The sequence below is a fragment of the Microtus oregoni genome, unplaced genomic scaffold (genome assembly GCF_018167655.1).
Source record: "Microtus oregoni isolate MIOR12 unplaced genomic scaffold, Mior012 000028F_ref0000031, whole genome shotgun sequence".
NCBI classification, from domain to species: Eukaryota; Metazoa; Chordata; class Mammalia; order Rodentia; family Cricetidae; genus Microtus; species Microtus oregoni.
The window spans coordinates 5,543,574-5,570,174 of record NW_024543087.1 but is presented as its reverse complement, the minus strand read 5'-3'; the positions used below and the strand labels follow the sequence as shown (position 1 = coordinate 5,570,174).

The 26,601-nt window shown below is 48.4% G+C and overlaps 1 protein-coding gene across 2 annotated transcripts in view; it reads left to right on the top strand.

Annotated features, from left to right (window-relative positions):
• Positions 1-22,400, top strand: part of Itga9 (integrin subunit alpha 9) — a 307,443-nt gene extending 285,043 nt beyond the window's left edge. For both annotated transcript variants that reach the window (XM_041677309.1, XM_041677310.1), the window contains 2 exons: positions 7,865-7,984; positions 17,984-22,400. In XM_041677309.1, coding sequence (XP_041533243.1) covers positions 7,865-7,984; positions 17,984-18,082 — 219 coding nt within the window. In that variant the 3' untranslated portion in view covers positions 18,083-22,400. The remainder of the gene's footprint in view (positions 1-7,864; positions 7,985-17,983) is intronic.
• Positions 22,401-26,601: the final 4,201 nt, after the last annotated feature.

Genomic DNA, 26,601 nt, shown 5'->3' with positions numbered 1-26,601 from the left:
GCCCTCTTGTCACCTGTTGCTCTGGGGTCAGGCACAAGCATCTCGCCAGCTAAGGTTGGAACTCTGTACCTGGGGACCAGGTCACTGGTGTTGTCAGCTGCTCTGGCAGGAACGGGAGCCCGTCTTTCCCTGTGACTCATTGCCTGGGGAGGAGAGCCAACAGTGGGCCACAGATAGTGACCGTAGTCCTTTTCGGCATGCTTCAGGTGTCATGAAGGGCAGTGACAAGTCAGCCACGCTTGCATGTGAGCAAGCGGCATTGTTCAGACACTTGGAGCACTTGTCGGTGGGAACTTCCTGGGCAAGTGGCCATCCTAATGAAAGAGCATGAGGCCTCGTCCAAAGATGACTGGCAGGCTGTGGACACCTTGCTCTCTTTCAAGAACTAATGTGAGTTGGGTGCAGTGACCGACCTGAAGTCCTAGAACTCGGGTGGCAGAAGCAGAGGACCTTGAATCTGAGGCCAGCCTTGGCTACATAGCAAGATCCCGTCTGAAAACAAAACAACATAATGTGCTAGAATAAGCAATCCTTCCTGGCCAGTATGATGGGAAATGCATTTGGAACCTTTTGTCTTCTTCATAGAGCCTTGTGTTCCTCCTGCATGTGGAGATATGGATCATTAATTCAGAATAATCCCTAGAAAATCCACTGTCCCCTTCCGTGTGAGAACCACTAAAGCCCCTTCCTCTGGGAAATGAAGGAGTCTGTGACTCGGGGAGAACACAATTGATTAGCTCTAGATCTCGCACTGACTGAGACCAGGGTGGCATCTGGAGTGCTGGACTCACAGCCTGGATGCCTCTTTCCCTCTGCCTCGTAACCTCTCAGTCAACGTCGGTAAGGTGCCCAGCCACTCCGAGTGAATCCACTGAGACAAAGGCAGAGGTGTTTGATATAACGAGAAATGACTGGCTTGTTTTAAGTTATTTGTTTAAACTGTGAGGATCTGCAGAGTCCAGCCAGCTCCTGTGCCCTGGACCCTGATCTCCTCTTCCCAAATGGGGTCTTCCCCACTCAGGTTAGGTCAGACCCCGGAAGGAAGCCTCCTTCCTGTATCCTGTGTGCACGCCTGAATAAACCTGTCCTGCCAAATCAGTCAGGACAGCACATTCCGGCGACCCGTGCTCTGAACCCATCCTTTCAGGTCAGGCCTGGTTTCCGGCTTTTTCCTTCCTGCCTCCCCTTAGGGATCAGAAACTCCCAAGTCCGCATCCTAACTCAGTAACTTGGAGATCAGCTAAGCTCCAAGCCTCAGTTTTCTTGACTTTGACATGGGAAGGCTGCTTTCTGTTTCCCTGCAGTTGTTGGAAGGTTTCAACACCACCAGTGAGAAGTCTCTAGAAGGGTCTAGAGGGGTGACTCAGAGGTTAAGAACACTTACTGCTTTTGCAGAGGATCTGAGTTCAATTTCCAGCCCCCACATCAGGTGGCTTACTACGACCTACAACTCCAGCTCTAGGGGATGTGTTGCTCTCTCCTGGCTCCCTCAGGCACTTACATGCAAGGTGCACACACAGACAACCAGGTACACCTGCATACACATAATTATGCCCTCTATACAGTGAACCTCAGTTATGCTATGGTTTATTGCCACCCCTCCTGTATCATCCTCTTTACCCAAAATCCCTGTGAGAGAATTAAGCACTGAGAAAATTCCAAGTGTCCTTTGCCAGACACACAAGTGAGATTTTCCAGTTATTTAATCAGTTGGTGACTATATCTGAGGGTTTGCTAAGGGGTAGGTGGTGTGTGTGCCAGGTACTGGGGACAGATTGAGAGAGGAGGTGGGCACAGCCATACCACCCACCCTGGGGCTGGCTATGGGACAACAAGGATGTTACCAACAAGGAAACTAACAAGGGCTTTGTTTCCACTGAGCCATTCTGAACAGAGCAGAATGGGGTTAAGGCCTGGGAGCAGAGAGGAGTGAGCTTGCCCAGCAGGAGGAAGTGTCCTGGCTCATGAGTGGAAAGCTGCGTGAGTACCAGATGGTGTGGCCTGTTTACGCCACCAAAGACAAGAGAGAAGATTGAGGACAAAGGTAGGGTCCATACCACTTACTACCAGTGGCAGCAAAGGAAAGCCATCTGAAGTTCTGTTTGCAGCAGGGAATTATGTGGAATGGTATATATTCTTTATTTTTTTTAAATATTTCTTTATTTTTATTTTATGTGTATGGTGGTTTGAAAGAAAATTTCCCCATAGGGAGTGACACTATTAGGAGGTGTGGTCTTGTTGGAATAGGTGTGGCCTGGTTGGAGGAAGTGTGTCAGTATGGGGGCGAGCCTTGATGTCTCCTGTGCTCAAGCTATGCCCAATGTGGGATACAGTTCACTTCCTGTGACCTTTGGATCAAGATGTAGAACTCTTAGCTCCTTCTCCAGCACCATGTCTGCCTGCATGCCGCCATGAAAATGATGGACTAAACCCCTGAAATTGTACGTCAGCCTGAATTAAGTGTTTGTAAGTTGCCATTGTCATGGTGACTCTTCACAGCAATAGAAACTCTAAGACAAGGTGTATACATGTTTGTATGTAAGCTGCCATGCGGGAGCTGGGAACGGGATCCTCCGGAAGAATTTGAACGACCTTTCAGGTCCATTTAAGATTTTTATTGCATTATTTATTGTGTGTGCATATATATGAATAGGCAGGCCTATGCCACAGTGTCCCTGCAGAGGTCAGGGGACAGCTTGTGGGAGTTGGTTCTCCTTCACCATGTGGGGTTCAGGGATCCAGTTCAGGTCTCCAGGCTTGACTGCAAGCTCACCAACCCTGATGCACATGGTTTAAAGTCATAGACTGCGCTGTGGATGCTGCGTTCACAGGGATAAGGGTGGGAATGAGGAGTTGATTAGACGGTCAACACTCTCCCTTGGCACTAGCAACACTGGTAGGGGAGACGGAAGTGAGCAATGTGTGTTAAGGCTAAGGAGTATGTGGTGTGTCCATCCTGACCAACAATGAGTCTAATGCTGTCTTGTGTGGTGTGCCCACATGGTCAGTAGTTAGGAGTGGCCATCATCATGTAAGAGATGACCAAGAAAGAGTGAGCCAAACCAATGGGGAGCCCCACCCACACTGTGAACCAGTGGCTTCCAGCCACCATCACAATTATCAGCACTGCTGTTTAAAGGACAGGATCCATTTCCACATAGAAATGTGCTTTGGTTGACTCAGGAGTGGGATGTGTGGGACTCCCCCAGGATCCTTGGTCCCCAAGGAAACCACGGCCGTGGAGGATAATGTTTTAAAGGAGCAAGATGTCCAGCCCACCACAGCCTTTCACTGACCATAAGTTATCTCCCTCAAGATATCCAGAGCCCCATCTGGATAGACACACGTGCACACGCATGTACACGTGTGTACATGCACTGTTACAGACGAGCTGGACTTTCTAAGTAACAGGCAAGAATCAGTCCGGGTGATATATAGCTGACCCTCTCCCTCAGAAGCAACCTGTGTCTGTGGTGGCCTTGGGAGCGCACCGCATTTAGATTTAGTGGTCAGTTAATTGCAGAACTCTTCCCCCTGTGGCCTCGTCTCTGTCCAAGCCGCAGATATGCAGTCAGGAGGAGAATTGAGAGTGAAGGATAGAGCCCCGTGGTAGAGTGCTTGCCCCGTATGTTCAGAACCCTCTATTCAATCCCCAGCCAGAGGCAGGGCAGTACTCACCCTCTGAGGGTTTCTGCATAGCAACAGACCCTTGTCCCCGTAAAAAAGTCTTGTCCTCCAGGAATAAGCTATGGGAGGCTACTCTGGAAGTTATGAGTGTATCCATGAGGATGGAAGTAACTTCTGTCTGACCAAAACTATAAGCCCAAGTGCATCTTCCTGTGGACCACTGGCCAGGTTTGCGTGTGACTCACTCATCCAGTTTCTGCAAACTTCCCCATCTTCATGGAGTCTTTTGTTGAGCCCGCTTTGCCCTCCCGCTGACTCCCTAAACAGTGGGTCTCTTCACTTACAGTCCCTATGCCTTTGTTCAGGAGTCACCGTGTTTTTAATTTGTTAAAATGCCATGCGTCAGGAGAGAGAGAGATGGCTCAGTGGTTAAGAACGCTGGCTTCTCTTTCATTCCCAGCACCCACATGGCAACTCACAACCATCTAAATCTCCAATTTCAGGGTACCCAATGCCCTCTCTGGTCTGCAAGGGCACCTAGCATTTAAATAGTGCCAGACATGCATGCAGGCAAAACGCCCATATGCTAACAAATAAATGGATAAAATGTTTAAGTTGCACATCAGTCCTAGTGTGGTCGTTTACACCTGTAATCCTAGCCGTTAGGAGACGGACACAGGTGGATTGCTGTGAATTCAAGGCCAGGCTGAACTGTATGGTAAGTTCCAGGCCAGCTTGGGCTATGAAATAGGACCCTATTTCAAAAACATAAATACATACCTGTATATATACACACACGCTACACATTTATACATATATACGCATGCACAGAGGCTAATATAATTTATAGAGCAGTTTTCATTTTTAATAGTTTGTGCTGTTCTGCTTCATGGTTAGCCGTCATTTGGCTAACCTGTCGTGCTTTCCTTAGACACTGAGGGTAATTCTGATTCTGTCCGTGGGAGTGATTCTGCAGTCAGCATCTTCCAGGTCTCTTGTTTAAATTGTGTTTTCTTTAGTGTGTGTACGTGTGTGCATGTGTGCATGTGTGCATGTGTGTCTGTGCGGCATGTGTGGAAGGCAGAGGACAGCTTTTGGGAGTTGGTTTCCTCCGTCCACCAAGTGAACCCCAGGAACCACACTGAGGTTGTCATGTCTGGCAGCAAGTCTCTTTACCCCCTGGGGCATCTCACCAGCCCAACATCTCTGAGCATAACTTTTTGTCTGGAGTTTGTATTTCTGCCTTTGATCATGTTTTTAAGGGCAGGATTGGCAGGTCGAATGGTGTGAGCGAATTTAAGACAAGCAATTACAGAGCCTGTCCCACAACCAGGGCGGAAGGGCATTCCAAGGAGTGAAAACAAAGAGCCAGGGACCTCAGGGAGGATGAGACTAGCTAGCTGGGTTGTGAATCTGTGACCTGGGAGGGGCTGGGAAGGAAGGTAACCAGACTGTTACGGCTCCGTGTCCTGAATTAGACACGCAGAGCGAGGCAGAGCCATCGATAGAGTGAGGTGACGGAAGTGTCATGTCAGGACCTACGTTCTTAGAGAACAAATTCAGTGGCAGGAGGACTCTGGGAGGGGCCTGGCACCGTGCCTGTGATGGTGGGGCCTGAACTGGGGCAATATCAGGCATGGAAAAGGGGAAAGGAGGAATGTCTTAGAGAGGCATGGTCTGGGCCACTGGCTCCTGAGTGGTAGAGTTATGGGCTGTGGTCAGTGTGTCTGTATGTTGTGCTGTGTACATTGTGAGCTGTGGTCAGTGTGTCTCCATGCTGTGCCCTGTACATTGTGAGCTGTGGTCAGTGTGTCTCCACGTTGTGCCCTGTACATTGTGGGCTGTGATCAGTGTGTCTCCATGCTGTGCCCTGTACATTGTGAGCTGTGGTCAGTGTCTCCATGCTGTGCCCTGTACATTGTGAGCTGTGGTCAGTGTGTCTCCATGTGTGCTGTGTATGTTGTGAGCTGTGGTCAGTGTGTCTCCATGCTCTGTACATTGTGAGCTGTGGTCAGTGTGTCTCCACGCCCTGTACGTTGTGGGCTGTGGTCAGTGTGTCTCCATGCTCTGTACATTGTGAGCTGTGGCCAGTGTGTCTCCATACCCTGTACGTTGTGGGCTGTGGTCAGCGTGTATCCATGCTGTGCCCTGTACATTGTGAGCTGTGCTCAGTGTGTCTCCATGCTGTGTATGTTGTGGGCTGTGGTCAGTGTGTCTCCATGCTGTGTATGTTGTGGGCTGTGGTCAGTGTGTCTCCATGCTGTGTATGTTGTGGGCTGTGGTCAGTGTGTCTCCATGCTGTGCTCTGTATGTTGTGAGCTGTGGTCAGTGTGTCTCCATGCTGTGCCCTGTATGATTTTTCTTCCCTTCTTTGCTCATTCATTTTTTTTCATTTGTTTGTAATCAATGATGTGGCTTCTTAGCACACTGCGAGGCGCTCAGATCACTCACAGAATTTACTGCAGATGGGATAGAAGAGACTGATCTGCCAAGGCTTAGAGCTCACGTCCAAGAGGACCGGCAGCACCACTGAGAAAAGACACCAAGTACACATTCCCAGGACGTGACAGGGCATTCTTACAAAATTCGCCAGACTAAATTGTAGTGGCTACTCTCCTCTCTGTATCCACAAAACCAGACCTCCAGCGTGGCTTTGCCAAGAGGACACAGTTCAGAGTCACGGACCTTACAGCTAACCCCCTACTGAGTTCATAGCCTGGCTCGGGATCCTTGTCGGCCAGAAGGTTTGGCTGACTTTTGCCTGAACCTCTAGGGAGGGATTGAAGCACTCCGGACTTGCAGGTGCAAAGCACCAAGCTCAGAGAAGTCAAGGACTTTGCCTGAGGTTCCCTGGCTGTTGATCACACCACCCAGTGCCTGCTGCGTTTTCTAGGCACTTTTTCTCTAGCTTGTTTCCACACTGGAAGGAACATTTCTGTTCTACTGATTTTCCCTTAAGACAAGTTCTGGGTTCAGGTTCTACATGTGAAACCTAAGAACCTGACTGTCGTGTGAATAAATGTCCACAGCCACCCCTACTCCAGCACGTATCACCCAGCCCTCCCTCGTTCCAGAAGTAGACAAAAGGAACTAAAGATGATCAGATGGCTTTCTCTTTGGAAGAAGAGGATGCAAGTGGCACTTGAATTCTGTAAAACCACAGCCCTTCTGACCCGTGGGGCCAGAAGTTAGCCAGAGAGTATGGTCGGCATGAGCTACTGCATGGAAAACGCCCCACTCTCCTGCCAGAGGCCAGAAGAACCCTGTCTTGCTTGTCATTTCTGTGGTGTAATATTCCCACTGCAATCTGACAAAAATTGTCATCACAAAGTGTCTTGAGTTGGGAGGAGAAGCACACTTGGCTCTTGAGAGCTGACTTAGGTCAGCTCTAGACACCAATGAACCCCTTCAAAGTTGAGGACTCTGCCTCAGGGCCTGGAGAGATAGCTCAGCAGTTAAGAGAACCTGCTGATTTTCTTTCTTTCAGTTTTTCAAGACAGGGTTTCTCTGTAGCTCTGGAGCCTGTCCTGGAACTAGCTCTTGTAGACAAGGTTGGCCTTGAACTCACAGAGACCCACCTGCCTCTGCCTCCTGGGAGTAAAGGTGTGTGCCACCACCCAGCGACACTTGCTGTTCTTAAAGAGAACCCAGGTTAAATACCCAGGACCCACATGAGGCAGCTCACAACCTCTTATAACTCCAGCTGAAGGGATTCTGACATCCTCTCCTAGCCTCTGTGGGCACCTGCATGCATATGGTATACATACACACACAGATGCACACACACCTATAAACAAAAATAAACAAGTGTGCTCTGACGAGATGAGGCCTCCAGTCGCATATGACGCAGGTTGGAAATGACAGCACATCTGGAATAAACTTTAACAGCATAGGCACAGCTGTGAGACCCAAGACAGTGGCTTGGCCCTTGTATGGTCCACAGTCGAGCAGGAAAATAGTCTTGAGCGAATGATTCCGTACTAAGTGGCACATTGAGTTGAACCCCCAGAAGTGCTTCCTGCTCGGGAAACCTCCCCTCCCCCATCTTCTTTATCTCAGAACCAGCATATGAGGTGGAAGAGTGTCACCTACTCTCGGAATGTAGCATGGCCCGATGTTTTTTATTATATTCACTGTATTTATTATGTTCAGCTTGTGATGTTGGAAATCAGGGTCGCTATCTTTATGGCCCTTCCAAGACTTGTCCTCACAGTGTCACGTCTGTGCTGCCTTCTAGGTGGTCTTCGAGGCCCTGCACAACCTGGAGCCCCGCGGCTATGTTGTGGGGTGGATCATCGCCATCAGTTTGCTGGTGGGATTCCTCATCTTCTTGCTGCTGGCGGTGCTGCTGTGGAAGGTGAGTCTGGCGACCACGGGTGACTGCAAACGTCCCAGCCAGGACACCAGGCTGCAGGCCTCCCCAGGGCCAGGGAACCTGGGAAGAGGTTTCCCCTCACAGTACAGGTACAGAGGGAATCAGCGCCCTCTTCAGGCAGAGGATGGAATCTTGCCTCCTCTTAGACCACTTTAGAGAAGGAGAGTTCAATCACCTCATGTCGTTATCTATCCTCAGAAAATTAAAACCATCCCAAACGGTTGCTGCCGTCACTGCTTCAGGAGACCGATCTGGTTCCTATAAGATGTTTTCTCCTGCCTGGGAAGTGACCTCACTATGGGTGATAGGTTGCCAGCCAGGCTTTCCCTGCATTTCAAGGTGACTGCAGCTGGAGACAGTGATATCTGCGACTTTGGCCTGGAGGGGGAAGGAGAGGTCTTAGGTACTGTGGGGTTTTAGGTGGGGTTTTAGCAGAGCCTAACCCAGAGATGAGGAAGCACAAAGCAAAGGCAAAGTTGCCAGGCTTTCATCCTGCTTTGGGTCACCTTCTGGGCACAAAGTAACCGGTGCTCTTTGGAAAAGCAGTTTTTAAATGCCTACTACAGAAACAGTTTCTGAGAGTATTTGGGTGGATGTTTAAAATCCAAATAATTATTTGGGATTAGAAAACAATATGTATGTATTGATCAAACAAATAACATTAACAAAGAAAAACATGTTATGTGGCATCCAGGAGTTACATCTTGGACCTAAGTGTGATGAGCTTGGCCTTGGCCTTGTGTTTCTCTGCATGCGTAGATGTGAGCCAGGCTTTCTAATGGGCTCTGCTTATTCATGGACGATTTGTTAGCTAAGTTATCCAGACAGATACTCAATATATGTCCAGGTGAAGTAGTTTTAATAGAAAGCTGTGGGTTCCGTCCCTGTGCGTGCACGCTCACAGACTCACATGCGTGTCTATACATATGTCATGGCCTACATGTGTGGTTCGAGGGATGACTTTCAGGCATCAATTCTCCCCTTCTGGCATAGTATACAATGTTCTGTCTGCACTCCAGAAGAGGGTACCAGAGCTGTGAGCCACCATGTGGTTGCTTGGAATTGAACTCAGAACTTCTGGGAGAACAGCCAGTGCTCTTAACCTCTGAGCCATCTCCCCAGCCCCTCAGCACCCTTGTTTTTGAGACACCGGCCTGGAGCTCACCAGGTTAGGCTAAGATGGCTGGCCAGTAAGCAGTCGGAGTCTGCCTGTGTCTCCTACCCAGCCCTGGGACTGTAAGCCATTGCCACCGTGCCTTGCTTTTTCACACGGGTTCTGAATATCAGAACTCAGACCTTTATACTCGCCCAAGAGGCACTGTACCAACTGAGACATCTTCTCTGCCCCTGTGGTTTCAGCTCTCAATCTGGAAAAATATACGTATAATAAATACAATTTAGAATATGTAAACAGTCTAGAAACTCCAGGAAAACTGTGTGTTTGGCATACTTTCCTCAGATTAATGGTCGGCTCTGTTGCTTTAAACTTAACAGTACTTTACTTGGAAGAGTATGTGGGGATGGAAGGAAACATTCGGCATATCATGCTCGTCTTACATGCCCGCACATGCCAGATACCCTGTGCTGTCTGGCAGCCTGCTAGTCTCTGAGAGCAATACTGTAAGCCTCTCGTCACGACAGCGCTAACTCTGGAGTATACAGCCCCCTAGTCTAGAATCAGGGTTGTTCCTGGTTGTGCATATCTTATAACAACACCACAGCGGATGACTTTAGACTCAGAAAGTTGCACTAATCCTTCACTGTGTCCTTAGAGTGAAACCCTAGGAACGGAGTCGTGGAGGGATGTAGTAAACCGTCTTCCTGAAATGCTACCCTGAGCCCCTCTCCCACTGCAGGTTTTGCAGAGTGTGCATTTTTCTGCGTGTTTGCCAACAGCAGACATTGCCTCCCTTTTAATCGTCCTTTGTTTACCCCACACAGCCAGATAGACTCTTAACACTCCCTAGTCTCCAGCTCCAGCGCCTTCCTGCTGAGAGGGCCTCTGGCCTCTGAGTGGAGAACAAGGCTCAGTGTTGGTTGTAGGGTAGGGGGAAGCATCTGTCTTCGTGTGGGCTTTTGGAATGAGAAGAAAGCACTCTTGCTCCAGCTGTGGGCCCAGACACAAAGCAGGGGATGTCATGGCCACTCCCATTCTCCCTGCTGGTCTGCATGAAGACCCTGTGGCTACCCCACTGAGTTCACACCACCCAAGACACCAGTCATCTGCGCTCCTCTGCTCTTCCCGCCTGCCACCACTGTGTCCCTTTGCTTTTGTCCTGTTTGCTAAAAGAGAGTGTGGTGATAGGCCTTGTTCCTGGATAAGAGCCACACACAGAGGCTGTATTCCATAGCCTCATTTCTGCAGGAGAACGGAAGGACAACCTTGCATATACTGCACCATGGCTTCTTTATTCTTCTTGGAAGGGAAGGGAGAAAACACGCATTCTCTTCTGCATCAAAAATGTCATTGCATAGAACTTGCCGTCGTTCATCACGGTTATGAATCTGATACCAGGTCGTGAGGGTCCAGGGTCTAGAGCGTAGTGGGTTATGCCTGCTTGTTTTCTCTGTGCCTTCTTGGTACTTAGATCAGAGTAAATGCAGGCAAAATGCACTCTGCTGTCTGATCCTCAGCAGAGCTCACTGCTCCTTACTGATCTCCATACCCTTCTCACACTTCTCTTCCTGCCCCTCACGCATGTGGCAAGCTTTTGTTTGAGATGAGGTGCAGGAGTTGGTTGACTGTTGACACCTGATGGCTGTTGACTGGGGACTTGTTACAAGGACCTCCATCTTTCTGAGTCCATGACAGTACGTGATGTCTACCTTCTTGAATCCTGTCAACTGAGAGACCTCAGGATTCTGGACACCTGGGAGTATGTGTAGTATTAGAATGAGCCACAGGTCACCTTCAGACACCTCTGCAGGGGCCCCCAACTGGTTATAGATGGCCTTCTTCCTAGGGTTCCACCTTCATCTTTGCCGACTGGTTTCTCTTATGCTCTAAGTTGGCAACCTTTGTGTAAAGTTTTCTAGACCCGACTCTCCACACAGGCACGCATGCAATGCACACACAAACTCAGGCACACACACACACTCAGGCACACACACACACACTCAGGCACACACACTCAGGCACACACACACTCAGGCACGCACACACACTCAGGCACACACACTCAGTCACACACCCACACTCAGGCACACACACACTCAGGCACACACACACTCAGTCACACACACTCAGGCACACACACACTCAGTCACACACACACTCAGGCACACACACACACACTCAGGCACACATACACATTAAGTTAATTAATTTTGAAAATAAAAGGGGTGTCTGGTGAGATGGCTCAGTCCGTAAAAGTGCTTGCTGCCAAGTCAGGCAGCCCAAGTTCAATCCCCGGGACCTAGAGAGTGGAAGGAGATACCCAGCTCCCACAAGCTGTCCTCTGATCTTCATATGTACACTGTGGCGTGTACATGGGAACACATGTGACATAAAAATACCTTGGTACAGTCTTCATATCAGAGGGTTGTCCGAGTCAAGCATGGCTGTGAGATCATCTGACTCCTACACAGAAGAAGCAAGTGGGATGGGAAGCCTTTAGAGGGGAAAATGTCTTTTTTGAGGACCGACTGTATAGTCAATCTAGAAAAGGTTGGAAAAACAAGTGAAATGAAGGATTATTTTGAAGACCTACCTTCCCTACAATGTTGGACTACAGACATTTTGTCAACTCTGCTTCCTATATTCACAACCTAAAAATAATAAACCTAAAAATAATGAGTATTGAGTAGCAATTCAGTATCAATGACGCCATGCAGAGAAACCTGCTGAAAACTGGCTGAGGTCCAGCCCGGCATCTGCCTTGTCAGACCTCACCAGTTTGGGTTTATCACCATGCTCCATATGTAATCCCCTCTACCCCTCCAGGGAAGCCGCTGGCTGGCACCAGGCGTCCAGCTGACCAGGAGACATATTTCTAAGAACACTTAAGGGACAGATGGCCAGAGGTCAGGCCCTCTTCCTGTATGGACACATCTATTGAATTCCCTCTGACTATTTTTTAATTTTGTAAAAGATTTATTTTGTGGGGAGTTGAGGGGCAGATTTGGTCAGAGGACAACTTAGAGGAATGGGTTCTCTTTCCTCCATGTGGGTCCTGGAGATTGAACTCGGGTCATCAGGCTTAGCAGCAAGCTTCTTTACCCACTGAAACACCCCCTGGGAGGCCTGAGTTCCCTTTTCAAGTGCTGCTGGACACTGTTGCCTGTGGTCATCTGTGTCCTACACACATGAGCCAAAAATGATTGTCCCAAAACTGTGTGGTCTAAACCCAAATGCTGGTATGATACTAAAGCTCTAGAGAGCAGATTCCGCCAGTGCCTCCGTGATCCACACAGGCTTGTGGATCTGCGTGCTCGCTGCTCACTGGGTGGCCAGTGTCTCCATTCAGCAAGTAGCACTGGGCTCCTTCTAGGTGGTGTACTCAGGTAACTGGGCAGAAGCAAACAACAGACCTTACACTGTTTTAAAACCCGCAGAGAAGAGCACTTTAGTGACAGAGAGGAGCAACAGTACTTGGCCTTGTTCACTGGTCCCTACCTTGTGACATATGTCCTGTGGAGTTTCCTTCTATCAGAAGCAGAAACACCTTGAGGTTCCAAAATGCCTTCTCCAGAGCTAGGTTCTGGTCCCTATCTTCTGCTCAGCCCACTCAGCCTCCCCATCTAGACCCTGCCGTTACTGCTCCCCAGAACCTTCCTAAAGGGCCTGCTGATGGCCCAGACTCTCTCATGCTTGGCGGCAAACAGACCTGGCTCTTACACAAAACCCACAGGAGGGCCCCAAGCTAAGCAAAGCGCTGAAATGGATCCTCATCAACCTTCTCAGAGCTGAGCCGTCCGCGGACACTGGGAACCGTAATTTAAACTTGATGTGCAAGGATTACGGTAGTCTGCCAAACCACTGCTCAGGAGGAAGACTTTGAAACATGAAACTCTTTCAAGGGAGAAAAATCCAAAAGCGTCCGCTCTCCGTTGCTACAGCTCCTGGCTGGGTTGGAAGACACCCCAGCCTGGTGCCTCTTCCTAGAGGCCCCTTTATGGAAAGGGTGAACTGCTCAGAGGTGCAACAGCATGGGGTTAGCTTGTCTGAGAGACACCTTCAACTCATTAACACCAGTGAAGCAGGGCGAGAGAAAATATGTTCAGGCGTTTGACCTTTGGAAGAAAAATGCCTCTCGCATCCTTCTACTGCTTTCCTGAGTCTTCCCCTGCTTCTTTGCAGTTTGCCAGACACACAGGCCACCCCTTCAGTGAAGGAGCTCATCCATAGCCCCCAGACAAGGACCCTCCATCTCTCTTCTCTTTTCTTTCCTGATTGACACTTTTTCAAAACCAGATGATTAGGAACAGAGTGCATTGTTTTGCAAGGAAGACCCAGTCCTGCCTGGTCAAGTGACAGAGAAACAGGGTGCAGAAAAGGTTTGGCTGCCCCCCACCCCACCCCAACAGGAGCTACTTGGAGGCCTCCATCAGCTGAAACCATTCCAGGAGCCTTGTATTCTAGAGCTTTCTTAGAGAGCATGGTTTTTATTGGAGAGCATCACTGTGACTCACAACCCAAACTGCTTAGCAGTGGACATCTGTTGGGTGGCACAGGGAACATGTAAGGTTTGGCAGCCATGGCAGAAAGCTCACCACCTTGCCTCCAATGCAGACTGAGAAAACCCATCCCTACTTTTCAAAACAATATACACTCGTGTGCACACATGGACACACAGTCTCAAACCAGCCCGCCCCCCCCCAAAAAAAAACTATGTGCCAGTGACGTGTGGTGGGTCTAGTTTATATTTGGAGATAAATATTGGTCTGATACTGTGTCCTCAAGATCTTGAGATGGAGACGTGCTATGTAAACAGTCAAGTAACTAAGAGGTCCATAAACACAAGGCCCAGAGCGAGGCCAATGGAAGAGTGTGCCCAAGGTCGTGGGAACGGCTGCCCAAGAAACACCCAAAAGGCCAGTGCACAGAGAGACACCCTCAGAGCCCAGATACCCTGGAGTTGTTTTGCTGTTCTTATCACCCTGAAGTGGACTGGACCAGGACTGGGTACCTCAGAACTGGGTCAGTTCTCATTTCTTCCTCTGGGTTCATTGACTCACCCAGCACTCACCTAATGGAGCAGCTATCGGGTTAATCCACAGGAGGGATCTGGGAGCTGCTCTCTGGGGTTACTGTCGGGACCAGAAGGTACTTTGCTGCTCCAGGCCTCCAACTGAACAAACCTTGAAGCTAGTCATGAAGTCTCCTCGTAGGGCGGTTTCTCCTGCAAGCAGGATAATTATAAACAAAACATCTGAGCCCTCCTGGAACACGAGCCTTGGAAGATTCCAGAAAGGGTTTCAGATTCAGGAAGTAACTGACGCCACTGGGTGGAAGTGTGGGGTCGTTATGGGTACAGTGTATGCTTGTCATTGTTTCCCAGAAGTCTCAGGGTGGGCTTAGCTGGCAGTCCAAGACTTCCCAGAATTCCTCCCAAATACCCAGGCGTACTAATGAAAGGGGACCTACATGCTAGGATCAGTAGGGGTGATAGTGACTGGTTGGCACAAGGTATCATACAGTGTGGTGACTATACAAACTGATATTCACATATTCACTCATTTATTCATTCATTTGTGCGTGTGTGTGTGTGTGTGTGTGTTGCTGGGAATAACAGCCATGGCCCTGTGCATACTAGGCAGGTACCATTCTACTAAGTCATTCCCCAGGTTCTCCTTTTGTTCTGGTAGCTTTTTCTTCATCTGTCTGAAGAGTCTGAGTTTGTTAGAAGAAGTCACTCTACTGCCATCTGTTGGGAAATGGCCCTGGCAAACCTGTCTATTCTCTGGCAACCCTGAGCTCTGGTGCACAGCCTGTTCTGCCACAGTCAGCCTTCTCCAGCCACAAGAATGTACTGTGCTTTAAGAAATGGTCTTTTGGAGAAGACATACACACCCATGACAATTCAGCTTCCCCTGCACATAATCGCTCATCAGCCTCCCGAGCTCAAAGGTTGACTAATGGAGTCAGAACTCTTAGACCCTGGTGGGGAGAATGGACCTTACGAGGCTGTTTCTGCATGAAGAAGAGAGCTTGCTCTGGGTGTCTGCAGGAGAGGACAGCACCCTTACTTTGCTGGTGGCAAGAATGACATCCATAATGATCTGAGCATGTGAGCATCGTCATTGCATTAGCTGTTCCAAATCCTTTCACCACATCTTAGCACGGACATGAGAAGTGAGCCATCTTGTCTCCTTCTTAGAATGAATAGGAACCCTAGTTCTGGAACCTGGGAGGTAGCTCAGTGGTTAAGAGCACTTGCTCTTGTGGAGGATTCAAGTTATGTTCTGAACAACGGAGTTAGGATGGCTTCCAACTGTCTATAACTGCAGCTCCGGGTATCTGATGCCCTCTTCTGGCCTCTTCAGGCACCTGCACTGATGTGCACATACACACATACACACACAGACACACAGTGACCCAAGAGTGAAATGTCACAAGTCTCCTTGATTGGTGCACGGTCACCATCAGCAGCCCCAAGTGTAGGCTAAAGACACTTTCTTGTTCTAGCCGTGTTTATCTTCATGATTGAGTTTTTCTAGTTTCATTTCTGTTGTTCTGATAAAAGAACCAACCCACCCCCCAAAAAGCAACAATCAGGAGAAATGGTTCATTTTAGCTCCCAATTCCAGGTTATGATCTGTATTGCAGGGAAGTCAGGGCTGCAGGAACCTGAACCAGCCAGTCACCTAGCATCCATAGTCAAATGCAGAGGGAAAGGAATGTGTACGCGTGTGCTCAGCTCACTCTCCGCACTTACCCAGCCCAGGATCTCATGCCTAGGGAATGGCTCCTCCCACAGAAGTTTGGGCCTTCCCATATCCATTAACAATGAAAAGAATCCCTCACAAGCCAGCCTAACCCAGACAGTCTCTCAGTGAAACTCTCTTCTCAGGTGATCGCAGGTTGAATTGAGTTGACAGACTGAAACATAACAGATTTTCTCAGACTCTTGCAAGTTGTCCTTGGAAGGCCTCTGTTCCTTCCCTACCATTCAAACTGCACAGCCCTGGGGACCTGCTGGAGTCTAGTAACAGGTTTCCTTACAATGTGGGGGAGGCAGCTCTCATCTGTGCAAGGCCAGTGGAGCCCCCTTCAGTGGACAATATGAGGGTGTTTCAAGAGAGTCCCTGATATCCACCTGCTTCTCTGCCTTGCAGGAGCTCATGACCACCCACAACTCTCATTCCAGGAAATCCAGGCCCTCTCTTGGCCTGACCTGTTCAGGCACGGTGTGCACCTGGTGCACATGCATGCACACTGATGTGCATAAAAATAAACATTTTTTAAAAAGATCGATTTGATCATCACTATCACTGCCCATAAGGCATGCCCAGAGGCCCCTCTCCCCGACAGTAGATACTGTCAGGTTGAACATTGCTTTAACTATCACAGGCAGCAAACAGTTGCTTAGACACTGGATAGCAGCAATTGTAACGGCTATGTGAGATAAGCCAGATATTCATCTTACCAAGTGCCAAGAGCCACAGACCAAATGCAACTTCAGGGCAGAGGCAGAAGAGAAAAGCTGGAGAAAACTGCCACCCTGAATCAGGATGCAGAGCCAAGGGGAAATCTATGCTGTTGACTCCTGCATGGGTATCATGAATGCTACAGATATGAGAGAAAGTTCTAGAGGCCATCAAGGCGAAATGAGACCCCACTTCACGGATGCTTGAAAAAGTTATCTCTGTGAGAGCACTGTTTTTCAGATGTATCCACAGGGGGCTGATGTCTCTCAGGACATTAAGAGGTTCGTGTAAGGTTTGAGGATGTAACTTAGATGGCGAAGTGCTTGCCACATACACACAAGGACCTGTGTCCTTCCTCAGCACCTGTATAAAGCCAGGCATGGTGACCTATGCCTGTAATCCCAGTGCTGGGGAGGTAGAGATAGTCAGATTCCCAGAGCTTACTGGCCAGACATGCCTGCTCAGAATGGTCCAAGCCGCTGAGAGACTTGTTTCAAAAATCAAAGTGGACAGCTCCTGCCTGACTCTGACCTCCACACACAAAGCACATAAACACATAATACATAGAAAATGTGTATAAACATGTTTATACACTTATACATGTACACAAACACAAATTTACACACACATAAAGACACATGTACATATACATATAAACACATATACACATAAACACTATACACATAAACACATATATACATACACATAAACACATACATACATTAACATAAACAAACACATATATGCCAAAGTACATACACATCATCACATATGCATATAAACATGCACATAAACACACATATACATATCCATGTGTACACATTTGCACAAACATATAAACACACACATATATATATAAACATATGCACATAAACAAGTGTGCACATACTCGATATGCATGTAAGCATGCGTGTAACACATGTATACACAAACATGTAACCGCATACATACATAAACACATATGCAGGAGGGAAAACAGCCAGTAAGCTCTAGAAATGCTGGCTTTCCCCATCAGTGGTCAATGCCTAGAAGATTCCAGCTTTTCCCAAACTTGATTGGCCATGGCATATTTATCGTTTTCTTCACTCAAAAGAAACTTTGAAAAGCACCCAGTAACTCATGTTTCCCAGCACCCAGTATGAAGAACACTTTTCCAAAAATCGGTGCAATGAACATCTTGCTGGGAGATAGACCAGGAAGTCAGTGTGGTTTGAAAAGTGGATCCAGGTAACTCTTTGCTTGCCGGTATTTTTTCTAAAAACAGTCTCACCTGAGACATTCTCCTGGCTTCCCCAGGCTTGGGAAGAGCTAGGTCCCTCCCACTTCCTCATAGCTCAGGCTGCCTGGGATACAGAGCCAGTCCTAACCCAGAGCTCTTCCACTGTCTTTCAGATGGGCTTCTTCCGCAGAAGGTACAAAGAGATAATCGAAGCTGAGAAGAACCGGAAAGAGAATGAAGATGGTTGGGACTGGGTGCAGAAAAACCAGTGACCCACCGTACAGTCGTGTGACGCCCTCATGCTCCCGTCGCCAGCCTGTAATCCCTGATCTTTGTATCTTCCATATTTGGAAGAAAGAAATCTTCTCCAGATTTTCCGGAGGCCCCACTGATGCTGTTCTCCTCCTCATCCTGTCAAGCCCGGTGCCGACCTGAGATGGCCAACTCCAGCCAGGTCACATGACTGGGGCCACCATGACCTCCCTTTACGAACAAACTCAGAGCTTGGGAAAGACGAGCTACAGAGCAAAGCAATATTTATGGATGCAACATTGCGTGGTCAACCCTCAGGGGAAACTGTTACCTAAAAGTATTTTTTATAAATGTAAGCCTTTTATATTGATCGTGTCTTTATATTTGTATCGATGTTTTATTATTTCTATTAAATAGTTCTATAATTCACTCAAGCACTGAAACCTTGGAAATACATGTACCTGCATACAAATTTTAAAAGAGAAAGAACTTATTGTACTTTGGAACTTGCTGTTTAAAACCTGCAGATAAAATAAACTAAAGAAACCTCCTGAAGTGAATCCACCAAGCTGGGAGTACTGCAGAAACACCGTGGATGTGGCAAGACCACCTAAAACATTTCCTATTGTTGTCACCTGGAGCTGAGGTCAGAGCCTTGAAGAAGTATCAGTGCTTTCTCTTACGGACCTCTCACTGGGAGATTCCCAACAGGAACTGAGATGAAAAGCCTGTTTTCCTCACTGCAGATGCTCTGCACCCCTCCGACACATGCGGTGCGCACTTCACCCTCCTCCCTCTGGAGTCAGCAAGCGCTGGATAGACAACTGGTCAACCTCAGAATAGCATCTCATCCCAGACACTGTGTACCTGGATTCAAAGCCCAGGACTGGAGCTGTGCTCTCTCAGCAAAGACCTGTGTCTCTGTGTGTAAGGTGCTGCCTTGTGATGTCATTTCAGTTCAAGGATCTCCATTTCCTCTGTCACTCTTTGCTGCCCCCAAATGGTAGCGCTGCAGATTCCTTCCCAGAGAGGATAGCCCCACTTGATTTGTGTTAGTCTTAGGTGGAATTCTCAAGAGTCAAAACCTGGAATAAGGACTTGGATGCAAGTAAGTTATTGAGAAAGTCCTCCCAGAAGCTAGCAGTGAGGACATAGAGAATAAAATACAGGAAAGTAGGGTAAGCCAAGCAACAATGTCCCTTTAGGGGACAACCCACAGCCTGGCTTCAGCCCAATTGGATGGTCGGCAAGTCAGGCTCAAGAGTGTCCTGACCAGATGTCAGGAAGCTGGACTTTTGTGGTCACACACCTGCAGGGAATGTAAACTTTCTGCCTTTGGTTCTTGCTGACAAGATGACTCTGTCCTCTAAAGGACAGCTTCAGGGACACCCTCAACCAGGGAGACCCAGAAATCATACAAAGAACTCTGAGCCAAGAGCTTTGGTGTTCCCCTCCCCCAAACAAGTGAACGCTATCTTCAGCTTTAAAAAAAAAAAAGCCATAAGTCAAAGCTGGTCCTAGAAGTCAAATGTTGCATCTGACCCTGGAATGGAGACAGGGGTCACAGCAAGGCTGGGGCAGCTCAGGAAACTAGTACACACCCAGTTCATAAGTCTTGTCAAAAGAAATAAGGAAAGAAGTCTTGGCTTTACCAGCCATGTACAGCCTGGACTGTGGGTCGGGCACTGTCCTGGATGCTGGTGATCCCCAGAGAACACTGTCTCGGGGTAGTAAGCCATCCAGCCTGCAGTAGGTGTAGAGTTTGGATTCTCCATGAACCCCACTTGCAGCTGTCCTGTGATGATGATGTGCAGATCATGTCATGGTTTCCTTTAATAAATCATTCGATAGTCTTAGGTGGTGAGGCCACTGCAATGCCAGCTGCAGTTTTAGCCAAACGCATCGGTCCCCACTGACTGCTTCCTGCAGAGGGCATAGCTTCATGGGGTCAGTGGAGAATGGTGGCTCACGTGCACAGTCCAGCTAGCCACACCTGAGAAGTGTGGACAGGGAGAAAGGGCAGACTCAGGTGAAATATGGCCGCTTGTGCCCCATCATGAAGGATAAGCCCTCATGAGTAGCCGTGTGTCGATAAGTCAGTACAGCTCCATGGGGCAGATTTTAAGAAAACGACATGGTAGCCTCAGAAGCAAATCTTAGCGGCCGCTGTAGGAAGCATCTTTGCCTGTCTGATAATGCTGAGTACCAGGTGGCGGGAGAGCGTGGGATGTGGCTCCTTGGCACACAGGCAGAGAAGGGGGTGGAGCACGGTCTCGGAGTCCTCTCACTGAGTAGCTCAGCATCTTCATGCTAGCCTTCCTCAGGCTATCAGGGGAAGTGGACAAGTGTGTTGATATGTCTGTGTTGCCTCTCTCTAGAACATTCTTTTAAACCCCCGCTGTGTAGCCCATTGTACCCTTTTGCCTCGGAATTCACCGTGGAACCCAAGACAGTCTCTTGGGCACTATCATTTATCTGCTTCCGTGGTTTCGTTGTGTCTTTCATGGTTTAGCCTGCTCTTTGGACTGGACTGAGTGCTGTTTTGTTTTTTTGTTTTTAATATGAAAAAGGACTAAAGCAATGCCTCTTTAAGAAACAAAGTGACCCCCTTCTTCTGAGTTTCCACAGGACTCAGGAAAGTCTGGAGCATCCCAAAGAGGCTATGCAGTTTAGAAGCCCAGGAACACTAGCGAGAGGGAGCTGAGTGCCTGGCTTTGTGCTGACTGACCAATGCTTGCCTTGTGTTCCTGGCATTGCGGTCACAAGCAGTGCTTTGGGGAAGCATCCCAGTGCCTAAAGGCTTGGCAGGCTGCATGAAGCCCCCCGCACTAACTTTCTTGGCTAAAGCCAAAAAGCATGATATCTCAACAAACAGCAGCCATGTTTGTGGGACACCCCAGTAACCTGTGATGCTGTTGAGCCCGTCTGGTTAGTGTGGAATGGTATTCACATTTACCTAAGGTTAAGGTAACGTTATACCTGATTGCCTGGGAAATGTACACCTAGGAGAGGTGTATCCAATTTCAACTTCCTGAAATTTGGAGGCGCTGCAGAACATTGTCATTTGAGGGATGGACAGTTCAGTAACAGAGTGTTTGCCTGACATACGTGAAACACTGGGAGCGCTATCCCTTTAGCAAACACAAGGCAGAAACCGAGTATCGTTTCTCAGTTCCTCGAGGACATGAAATTTTAATAGATGGGGGTTTTGATGCACAGCAGAGAGTATTTTCTGGGATAATGGCTGAAGGGAGGCTGCAGAGCCAATGGGGCCAAAGCAGCCTTCTAGATGGACTTCTAAGTCTCCCGCCCCCAAGGGGAACGTGGAGTAAATCTCCCGACGTGGTGCAGTGTTCTCCACAGCACACTGGTCTGGATTTTGCTTCTGTTCAGTTTGCTTTGTTTGAGGTGCACGGTGTGATTGGCAGTGTGAGTTTATGCTTTCTGAGTGGTTTGTTGCAGGGCAGGCACCTCCCCTGCTCCCAGCCCCCTCCCGCATGTCCACAGCTTTACTGAGGTATCCACACAACGCACACTACCCAAGAGGATTTGGGATGGGAGAGCTGTCCCTCCTCACTGTGTCCGTGTGTACTCCCGTCTCTGCAGTCACTTCAAATTCACTTGCACTGTTTGGGAAATGCCAGGTTTACAAAAAATATGTGTTTGGAATAAAAAAAAATGGCTTCAAACGATCCCGGCGTTTCTGACTGTAATTCATTGCTGCTAAGAGCTCTGTGAGGTTCTGAAGAGGGAATTGCAGCACAGTGTGAGGCTAGCATTAAAGAGCACACCAAGGGCTGCCTGCTCTCAAGGAGCACCCCACACGACGGGGCTGACCCTGTCCTCGGGCACATAGTTTGGACACCACCTTCTCTGCACATTGCTTTCCTGCCTGGGGATGTGCCTGGTGTCATCTGTTCAGGGAGAAATGCCCGTCAATGAAATGGGTGGGTTTCTCATCGCAAGCCGACCTCCTGCACATGCGTCTGTAAATCACTGAGCATTTGCCCAGGCTAGCCTCAGACCTGCTGTGTACCGGAGGATGGCCAAACTGGTAATCCTCCTACCTCTGTCTCTCAATTACTAGGGTTACAGATGTGTACTGCCACATCTGGTTTATTTGGCGGTGGTAGGAATCAGACTCACTCTAAGAAGCGCCCCACCCTCTGCACTAGCAAGCCCAGCCCTTCTGGAAGCTTCCCTCTGGCTCTCTCACTCATCTCCAGACGCTGCTGCTGCGTTTTCTTAGATTTTTAAATATACATTTTCTAGCTGAATCCTCATTCTTACCCCAAATTCTATTCATTTGTGGATTTTCCCCCTTTTTTTCCCTCGATATTGCCAACAAAGATCTGCCTAATAGATCACTCGTTTTCAAGAATAAAGCCTCTGGCTGTATCGAACCTGCTGTGTTTTGCTTTCTGGTTCATCAATTACAGCTTCCACACGTATGAAAAATGTCCTCTCTGGGCTTCATTGTTAAATTCACACGTGGCCTGCAGAGCCAGCTGGGTCGTTAAGCTCCCTGGCTGCTCCCTTTCCCTCTCGGGATTCTCATTCACGGGCACGTGTTCTTCACGTAGCTCATTGGTTGTTTATCTACTGTTGGCCAGTGCTTGGCGACTTCCCTCAGAAAGTTCTCGTTGGCGGCAATCCTTTGAATCCTGGGAGACATATGCTCCTGCCGAGAGTATTTGCCTTCACCTCTGCCGAGCTCCCATCGGGGGTCATGGGGTTTGATGGACCACCCATTGAATACGCAGAGCAAATCCACTCCGAGGCCAGCCTGTGGCTTCCTCCACGGGGTGGGAATCCATCAAAGCCTTTGCATTGCCCTGTGCTCTGCTCAACACCCTGGCAGCTTTCGCAAAGTCTCTCAGGCCTCGAGAGTACTGGCCCGCAGGGGCAGCATTCCTGTTTCTGATTGGCTCTTCCGTCGGCTCATTCATTCATTCGCAATTCGGTCTTTGACTGTACAGCCTGGGCTGGCCTGGGACCTGGCATCCTCTTGCCTCACCCTGTTATGAAATCACAGTCATGCACCACCATGCCGAGGTAAGCTGCTACTTTTTAGGCCACTGAATCCTGCAAGGCCCTGAAGGCTGAGCTTCCATTTTGTTAGCTTTGGCGTAGGCTTAGGAGGGAAGTGAAAGAGTCTCTTCCCATGGGCCCCTCCACCACCTTTGTTCAGGCTTTGACTTGGGAATGGCAAGCTTCTGTTTTCTCTTCAGTGATTGGTTGAGACAGAATCTCACCATATAACCTTGGCTGTCCTGGAACTCACTACATAGACCAGACTGACCTGAAATTTATAGAGATCTTCCTGCCTCTGCCACCAAGTGCAGGGATTCAGTGTGTACGCCACCACTCCAGGCTTCTTCAGTGGTTTTAATATGTTCTTAAAACACTTCATTCTTAGGACAACAGCAGGACGGCTCTGCAGGGAAAGGCACCTGCTGCCAGGCTGGCTGAACTGAGGGAAGGAGAAAACTAACTCTTGAAAGTATCCTCTAACTTCCACAGTGCACCCTGACATGTGCACTTCCCCAGCATGTAAACAAATATAAAAATAATTGTTAAAATGTTATTCTTTGTAGTAATAAGGACGGCGGGGCTGCGTTCCCAGCACCCCGGCCGCCTGCACGGCTAGCTTATGCCCGAAATAACAACACACAAACTGTATTCATTTAAACACTGCTTGGCCCATTCTCTTCTAGGCTAATTCTCACATATTAATTTAGCCCATTTCTAATCATCTGTGTGTAGCACCCCAAGGTGCGCTTACCGGGAAGATTCTAGCCTATGTCCATCCTGGGTCGGAGCTTCATCCTGGGAGCGGGGCATGGCGTCTCTCTCAGGCGTCTGCTCCCAAGAGGAGAGCTGTCGAGACTCTGACCTCACTTCCTCTTCCTCCCAGCGTTCTGTCCTGTTTTCTCCTCCCACCTATCCTCTAACCAATAAAATGGGCCAAGGCAGTTCCTTTATTAGCCAATGACCTTCCTCCATCAATTCTTTGTTCTGAACATGCTTTTTACGTTGTTAAGAGGACTGGTCTATCTGTACTCCACGTGAGAAGCCTGAAGATCTGCTTCCTAAGCTCCCAGCCTCCTCTGCATGTACATCTATGTAACATTTTTACTATTAGAAACGTATCTTTAAGTATTCAGAAAAGTTGAAAGGATTTTATAATAAACATTCAAGTATTTGACATCTAGATTTATATCAGCGTTTTATTATATTTGGTTTGTCAAGTGTCGACCAACCTTCTTTCCACAAACTCCTGTTTTATTTATTTATTATTTTTGATATTCAAAGAAAGTTATAGATGCAACACATTTTCCTCTGGATGTCAGTAGATTTTTCTGTTTGTTTGACCTGTAACAATAGTATTCATCTATGATGTCTGTTTGACTCTGAAATCTGCTTGGGCAACTATAGGGTTTTTTCATCCATAAATCCATGCTTATCATTCCTATCTTTGAGCATACTAAGCTTAGCTGTCACATGATGTATATGCCACCTCCAAAGCTGAGGTCTCCGGGATATCACCGTTCTCTCTGCTTGGCTCCTATTTCCCTTTTTTTTTTTTTTTTTTTTTTTTTTTTTTTTTGGATTTTTCGAGACAGGGTTTCTCCGTAGCTTTTGGTTTCTGTCCTGGAACTAGTTCTTGTAGACCAGGCTGCCCTCGAACTCACAGAGATCCGCCTGCCTCTGCCTCCCGAGTACTGGGATTGAAGGCATGAGCCACCACCGCCCGGCTTCCCCTTCGTATTTTTAAACTATACGCTGCCTGTCTTCCTTAGGACATATCTGAGAATTTGAAACACTTTCCCGATAGAACAGTCCTATTTGCTTTTGTAGGGTGTCCAAGAGACACAATAACTGATACCATTTTCATTGGAATCCTTGCGGCTCTCAGCCCACCCAGTCAGTGAGCAACCAGGCTTTCAGAAAGGCTTCTCCTGCCCAGAGCCAGAGTTCCAGTTCAGCACTTACTTGGAGTCCTTAGCAGGGGGTGGCAGGAGGGGATTTCTGGCGCCTCCCTGTTCTGGTGCCACAGCCCTGTCCTGTCTCCAATTTATAGAAAGGAGACAGTCCGCTCGGATTCCTCTCCTTGAGTGGCTCCAGGATGTCTCAGGCGCTCAATCTCCCTAGTGATGCAGACACTGAAATTCAAGGTTGCCTGGTTTGATGCTGTGCCCAGAGCAGAACTGGACCTCAGCAGTCCACTTGCCAGTCACCCTCACGGTTCTGGGGGGCTCCACTGTAGCTCGGTGCTTATTGACACTTTAGATTCTTGCCATTTCATCAGTAATTTACGGCAAACAAATACAATATTCAACGTTTTAAAAGCTACGTTTGTTTATTTATTTATTTAGTGTCCGTGTATGCGTCTGAGCATGCAAACCAGCAGGCATGTATGCCACAGCATACATGTGGAAGTCATCAGTCAATTAATAGAAAACTTTCTCTCCTTCTTGTAATGGTCTGCTCCGTCCCTTTAAGAGACAAGCCACGCCCACTCCCTCTCTCCCTGTCCAGCCAGGCAAGCTAATCTTCAGCTTCCAGCCAGAGTCCCTTCCTTTTCCATCTCCCTCTCAAAGAGGCAACTTCTCCCCACTTCTCCCCTTCGCCCCTCTTTTTTCTCTCTCTCCCCACCCCTCTCTCTGTCTCTCTCTCTCCCCTTCTATCCTTTCCCCTCCATAACCCACTAAACAAATATCCAACCTCACTCTGCATGGTTCCATGTCTCTGTCTCTTGCCTGTTGTGTGGCTCCCTGCCTGGGACCAGTGACTTTCAGAGACCTACAGTGTGGTCTCATGGCATGCCCATCTGTCTGTCTCTCCTTGTGTGGTTGGCTGCCCCTTCAAGATCTCTCACCCACCACAAGGCTCCCTGCCTGAGACCAGCTGCCTTCAGAGACCTGTGGCGTGCCCATCCATCTGTCTCTCCTCATGGGACTGGATGCCCCATTGACGTCTCTCACCCACCTTGCGGCTCCCTGCCTGGAACCCACTGCCCGCTGCACCCCTCGGGGATCCACAGCATTTTACTTAATCTATTACACTTCTACCTGGGTCCCAGGGAATGAACTCAGGTCATTCGGGTTGGCAGCAAGACCCTTCACCCACTGAGCCCCCTTATCAGTCCTCAGTGTCTCTCTCATGGTCAAATATTTTTCTATATATCTGAAATTTGTTAGGTTTAATCTAACTGGGGGGTGGAGAGATAGCTCGGAGGTCAAGAGTGTATGCTGTTCTTCCAGAGGAGCTGAGTGTGGTTTCTAAACACCCCTATCAGAAGGGTTCACAACTGCCTGTAATTCCAGAGGGCCTCCATGCTTCCTGCTGACATCATATGCGTGTGCACACACATTAAAATTTTAAAATTTTGTTTGTTTTTGTGTTTTGAGACAGGGTCTTACTATGTATCCCTGACTGGCCTTGAACTCTGAATGTAGAAACTAATAGAAATCTGCCTTCTTTGCCTCTCAAGTACTAGGATTAAAGGCATGAGCCACCATGCCCAGCCAAAAAA